This window comes from Poecilia reticulata, linkage group LG22, assembly GCF_000633615.1.
Source record: "Poecilia reticulata strain Guanapo linkage group LG22, Guppy_female_1.0+MT, whole genome shotgun sequence".
Taxonomy (NCBI): domain Eukaryota; kingdom Metazoa; phylum Chordata; class Actinopteri; order Cyprinodontiformes; family Poeciliidae; genus Poecilia; species Poecilia reticulata.
In genome coordinates this window covers 5,719,036-5,725,819 of record NC_024352.1, presented here as the reverse complement: position 1 = coordinate 5,725,819, position 6,784 = coordinate 5,719,036, and the positions used below count along the sequence as shown (strand labels likewise).

General features: G+C 40.2%; 1 protein-coding gene across 1 annotated transcript; it reads right to left on the bottom strand.

The window, feature by feature from the left end:
• Positions 1 to 6: 6 nt before the first annotated feature.
• Positions 7 to 6,546, bottom strand: LOC103458271 (presenilin-1-like; the record flags this gene model as incomplete). Its single annotated transcript, XM_017302401.1, has 7 exons — positions 7 to 1,035; positions 1,114 to 1,206; positions 1,902 to 2,000; positions 3,182 to 3,402; positions 3,511 to 3,578; positions 5,240 to 5,381; positions 6,185 to 6,546. Coding segments are annotated over 7 exons (1,200 nt in total), but the record flags the coding sequence as incomplete, so codon positions are not given.
• Positions 6,547 to 6,784: the final 238 nt, after the last annotated feature.

Here is a 6,784-nt window from a genome sequence, read left to right as displayed (position 1 = left end):
CCCTATTTGCTTCCACATTAAAAAAAAGGTAATCCCAAGTTATTTAAAGACACGGTAAACAAAAGGTTTCCCTGTACGCTGACGATCTAGTAGTTTTTTGTTTCAAATCCCCAAATTTAACTTTTTATTTCCAATTCCTAGGTTTTATTAAATTACTGTGATTATTCTCTGGAAATGGACTTGAGCACAACCAGTGGGAACCCCAGCAAAGGTGTTGCTTTATCATCTGGATGSTTAGGATCAGGGCAAATTTCCATTACAAATGTAGGGAAAACGTTGTCAATATTCTGTTAATGTTGGTAAAACACAATTTCATAATTGTGGTGTTTCCAAAAAATAAGAAACGCAATTAAAATCACACGTGTATAAGTTTGTTCACACGATAAGTCGTTAAAAAACCTGCCGCGCCGTCATCCTSCTATCACTTCCTGTCGTCTTTTCTTTTAGTACCAACATCTGGTTATTGATCACGATGCAAAAAGAGTGTTTCTATTGCAATTTGWCAAAGTACACTAATTTCAATACAGCCGAAAAACCACTTCGTCCCAGCATGGAAAGGTTTTATCAAAAAACATTTCCGTTTTTTTAAATTGCCACGTTTCCATGAAGAAACACTCCAATTTGTGCAATTATACGATTAATGGAAACGTAGCTACAGTTAATAAAGACACATTGGCACCAACACCTCACGTGAACTCCTGTAAATATTCAGTTTTCTGACCTGTTTTATATCCAATGCCACTAATTAAAAGTCACTTGGCCAGGTTTTTAATATCAACGCTTTTTTGTTTAGTTTTGTTTAATCCTGGTAAAATACAGATTAAATAAAAATAAAAAGATTCGATTTCAAGCACTCACTCTCCTCATCGTCGTCTTCCGCAGGCGGACGCGCAGACGGCATCTCTTGGATCTCCCGTCTGGTCTCCTCGGTGGTCTGCAGCTGCCCCAGCCGGTGCTCCTGCTGACTGACCCAGGAGGAGGTGAAGCCGCCGTCGTCCTGCGAGGGACTCGACGGCGCCGGAGACTCTACAGCCGCTGATGAACAACCAGGAGTTTTGAATGTTAAAAATCGTCTGGGACCAAACTTTTTCAATTATCTGAATCCCGACTCACAGTCTTGAGTCTGTTGTTGAGGAGGAGACGTTTCTGTGGAGTTCCTCTTTGGCCCGTCGGTGTCGGCCATGTTGACGAGCCAAACCATCGTAGCTGGAGAAGAAGGAAATGAGAAAAAATTAAAATTAAAATAAAAAATCGAACACAAAGTCTAAAAAAGCTCCCATTTCAGCAGGGTGGTTAAAGAAACTTAGATCAAATAAAATACATAATACTTAATAAAACTGCATAATGTGAAATACAGACTCTTTAAGTCGCAGTTTGTGACCAGTTATTGGTTTGTTTCAGAACATTTTAATAATTCATGAATAATAAAATTAGTAAAACGTGAGAATTTCAATGACAAAATGTTAGAAACCTCCAGTTCTAAATATACACAAAAGTAACTTTACACCAAAAAACAGTGAATAGCTGTTTTCTAAATTTTTACTTATTTCTTAGCAATTAAAAATCTGTATGATAAACGACAAAAACACAGGTTGTGATATGCTAAGCTAAAAATACAGGTTATGGCCTAAATATAAATCACTGTAGAAAAACATTTCATTTTTATCTTTAACTAATGGATTCAGACGCTAAGTTTGGAATCTCAAATTTCATTATTCCATATTTATTCAGATCAACAATCAAATCAAACACACGCTTTTCTAGACTCTTCAAACCAGTGTAAAAAAAATCAAATATTTAATTATGAACAAGATAATAAATCTTAGCCGTAATATTGTCTCTACTGTGTGATAACTAAAAAAATTAAAAATGGACTTAAGATCTTATCTTATGTGACTTACAAGAATAGATGAGAGCTGGAAAAATGGGTTCGTTTCTCTCCTGAGCCGTTTCTACAAGGATCCTCAGCGGTCCYTTGGGGCAGAGCACAGCCAGCAGGTCTGTGATCGGAGAGAACATGAAAATCAGGAAGATGATGTTTATAAGGTGACATCAACAACAACAAATAAGAAACTGCAGATTTTCTGGCTCCTACAATCCTAAATATCCCCCTTTGAATGGCTTCTTATAGCGGTGCACAGATAAATCAGCCAGTTGATAAATTGGCCCAGATTCCCTTAATTTTGAGAGATTGGCCGTTACTCACGTAAGAAACTTCAAGAATCGGAAACAAAGAAAATGAAAATAAAAATTGGAAGCACATATCAGGGATCTGTAAGCTTGGTGTTACAGCAGTCATCAATACCATCCATAGAAAGCCTGTGTGGCTGTAATAATAAATGCTCTATTGCCAACCTAGTAACTGAATTTAGAAACGAAAAAATATTATTGGCCACAATCATAATTGAAAGAATCGGGTATTTTAAAAATTGGTTATCACTGAAATCACTCTGATGCAGGCATGACCTAGCCTGGTTAGCTAGCCCAGCTAGCTAGATAATACCTTATTGATSCCCAAAGAAGAGAAATGAGTTTGTCTCAGCATGGCACACAACAATAAAATTTTTTATAGTTTAACTTGGTAAAAGTTGTTGTGTCAACTCTGTTAAAACCTTTTTTTCAGACTAAACCTTACGATTGAGCGAATGGGATGTGCCGCAAAGACTCTGTAAATTTTGAACTGGATGGTGAACACTGGTGGTTGCAGTGTGACAAAATGTGCTAAATCTGGGGCCCGTTTTCCCACTCCACWTGCTTTGTGTTTCTATGTTGACAATATGTTGCTATGCATGTGCAGAGATACGATTTTTTTCCCCCTCRAGTTATTTTTTTTCTCGTCTAACAAAAGGGCAGCGCCTCCCATGATGGCTGCCGCCCCAGGCTCCTGTCTACCCATGTCTTATGTTGCTTGTTTGTCTTTGGATGAGCCGTACCAGCATGACTTTCGTCGCGCTTCTGTACGATGACGATAAAGGCCGTGTCTGATTCTGATGGGTTTTTTGTTTTCCTTTTTGTTACCACAAAGGAAAAACAGTGTAACCCGTGCCCCGACATGTCATATGTTTATGAGGTTGAAATTAAAACATCATCTGGCAGCCGCTGTATGAACTTTAAATGTKGGTAAAAAWACAAAAAAAACAGCGAGCTTCTTGAGGGTTAGGAAGTGGAAGGGAAGATTTACCGTAAACGGATATAACTGCCAGGATGAGCCAGGCAGTCCACTCTGGCAGGTATTTGATGAAAACCAGCGCCATCAAGGCGCTAATCATGATGAGGTAGGCCTGCTGGAGTCGCAGAGGTCCTTTCCAGTGGATGCAGATCATGCCGACCACGCCAAAGTTCCACACAACTATTGCCAGGGTGAAGTAGTCCATGGCTACGTTGTAGGTTTTGAAAACCTCCCTAACGGAAAGAGTACGGACGTCAGGAAGTGGCAGACTCCTCCGCACGCGCGGACACCCATCAGTACATTCGGAAAAATGAATTTAAATGTATGTTAGCGAGACTTACTGGAGGTAGATGAAGGAGAAGAAGAAGAGCAAGAGGAGGGAGGAGAGAAACAGCCAGCCTTGGATCACCTGAGAAAGGAAACATGAGACTGGTTAGCATGTAGCATGGCTAGAGCTTCTCTGRTTAATCTGTGTTTGTTTCAGTGCTAACACTGAAGGAACAGGAGGCTTGGTTAGTAGAGGTGTGCCGATCGATCGGCCACCGATCATAATCGGCCAATTTCCGTGAAAAAGTGTATGATCGTGATCGCCGATCACGGTCTCTTGCTGTTGATCACACAAACCGATCACCTGCTTCTCATTTCGCAGCCTGCCTGTGAAGCTGGTCTCCTCTTTCCGTCACACCGCGCAAACACGCAGCAACAAATTCTAAGCGACGTCATGTGAAACTATAATGCACTGAGTGACTGGGGAAGTTTGTGTGTTGCGGCAGAAAATTGAAGCACGTGGGGTGAAGCAGGTCAAAATGCATCAACACGACGAATCTAATATGGCATCAAAACAATGCCATACTTGACGGAGTTTGGCTACATCGAGGCTCACTGCAGTAAAAAAGACATATGGAGGATCAGACAGCAGGTAAAGCAGCGCACAGCTACAAACACTCACCCGGATTAGCATGACGGTCAGAAAGTAAACAAATAACCTGCAAAATTATTTAAGTCTTCGAGCTGCGATGTAAGACGCTGGTTCTGCTCTCGCTGTTGAACCGCTGCTACGCGGATATTACAGAATATCCGTCTGTAATATTTCACAGACGGAGCGCCGCTTCTGCTCCACCTGGTAGTGACTCTCACACCGAACCTCTGCTWAAAGCTGCAGCATMTAACTTAAAAAAATACATTTTACATACGTATTAAAACTTTCGCTGTCCTAACATGAGACAGATAATCTCTGAAAAAATAATCAATCTTCTCCCAGTTCTGCATAATTACTCCGCTCAGTCAGAAACAGCCAATCAGAACTAGCAGTAATCAGCTAGCCGCCATGCTATCAGGAATTTTTCATTCAGTAACTCAGGATTGTTTATTGTAATAGATCCTGTATTTGCCTTTGAATGTTAAGTTTTATACTTKAATTTTTTGGCAATGTTGAGAGGTTTTATTTTGACTCTTTGTATTATTTAGCCTCTBCAGAGCCTTCATATGTTTTCAGTCTGTTAAAGATAGTATKACTGATAGCAGTACAATTTGCACAATGCCTGTTTTKTTYWGTTTTYTTCTTGGAAAAAGTTATTAAAAACAAATTTTTGACTAAATTAAGGTGAATTCATGGTTCCTTTTTCCACATAATGTAACCGGTAGTGTTTCTGATAAAAAAATAATAATAATTATGTGATCGGTATCGGTGATCGGCCCTCATGGGTGATCAGAATCGGTATCGGCAGGAAAAAACCTGATCGGCACATCTCTATTGGTTAGGATTTTATTTTTCAATTTAATCAAACATCTGTGAAAGTTTCTCACTCAAAATTTTCTGAAAATAAATATTATATTTCTTTCTAAAATAAGAAAAAGCGCAGAGATGGGTGCGGCTACATACACTAAAGTCTATGGTTGACAAAATATAAGAATAAGTTTAGGGAACCAGTTTGGTTGGGAACCATTAGCTTGACCGACTTTCCTTTTGCAATATAAAATATAAAATGGTAATAAAAGCAAACGCAACATGAACTAGAACGGGAAGAAAATCTCCATATTTACTAACTATATTACTGAAAATTACTGTACCTTGTAGCAGCGATACTTGTACAACAACACCAGCACCAGCGTCATGACGATGATCACAGTGATCATGATAGTGGCGTTCAGGATGGAGTTGACGGCTCGCTGTGCTACGGTGTCCGTCTCTTCAGGGAATGGTGTGTAGATCCTGGAGACCATGTTGGAAACAAAACTGTTTAAGCATCTCAATAATTGTGTAGGTGTATATATGTGTCATATCTGGATATGATTACAAAAACTGTTGGAAGCATTTTATCACCTTCAATAGTCGTCATAGAAAAATGCCCCGTCCCTCATCACCAGATCAACCATTTTTCATATTTAGGAAATATGAAACACCCTCCATTTCCCCGTTTTTTCCTAAATAAGTCTCTTTTTTTATTGAGGCTATTTTATTTGTTGTAGACAATTACTTTTTTTAATTTTGTAAATTACAGCTAAATTGTTGTTTACTTAAAAAAATAATTTGACAAAATAAAGCAGAAGGACAGAATCATAACTGAGCTCAACTTAACCCAAAGCTATCTTTCCACTTTAAAAAAGTTTTACTTTTCCCTTCAGTTTGTTACCTCATGTAGCAGCTCATATATGGCGCACCTGATACATAAAAAAAAAATCTAAAAATATACGTTATTTTCTAAACACAACTCTCATAAAACTTATGATAGACTAAATTTACTTTCAAGGGTGAAAACATAAATATTTCATCAATGTTATTTTTTTTTTTACTGTTTCCTAGAAACAAGGGGTGGTTCAAATTACCCCGTATTCCCTACTGCCAATTGTTGAATGAATAGAAAAAAGAAAAAAAAGAAAAACACAACGCCTCCACCTAGTGGTAGTTCTGTTCCACTACAGACCACCAACCAGAGGTGTGATTGGTTTTAAATGAGGTCAGAGTCCACAGCTGCRTCCCCGTTCATCGCCTGATAAGGCTCATAAAGTACTCACAGCCTCTGGCCGTCGTTCTTGGTGTAGAAGCTGACGGACTTTATGGTCGCCACCACCACCACCATGCACAGCGTCACGGGAACAAAGAGCATGATGACGTGCTTGGCCCCGTATTTCAAGGTCATCTCCTCGTCCTCCTCCTCTTCGTTCTCCACCACTCGAGCRGGCTGGGCGGCGGGGGGCTGGCCGTTCTGCTCGGGTCCAGAGCCATCGCCCCCTCCCTCATCGCCAGAGCCTCCACTGGACCTGGCTCTCGTCGCCGGAGCCTCMTGGGGTTGCTGGGCAGCCTCTGGGCTCGTGTTCGCCTGCTGTTGGTCCTTCTGGCAAAAAGCAGAAGGAACCTCGTTATTCGGAGAGGACAATATGTTACATTTCCATTATCAATCTGGCCAGTTGGATGAACTCCCACTGCTCTTCATGAAGTTCTGAAAGAGTTGGGAAGATTTTGGTGACTTGTCACAGGATGGTTGCTTAAGCACAGAGCAGAGGAGGAAGGTGCAAACATCAACACTGCACCCGATTCTGCTCCGGTTACTGAGTGACTGAAGCAGGAAGCTGAACTCCTTCTAGCTGCAAATGTCAATACAAGACTTTTTGTCA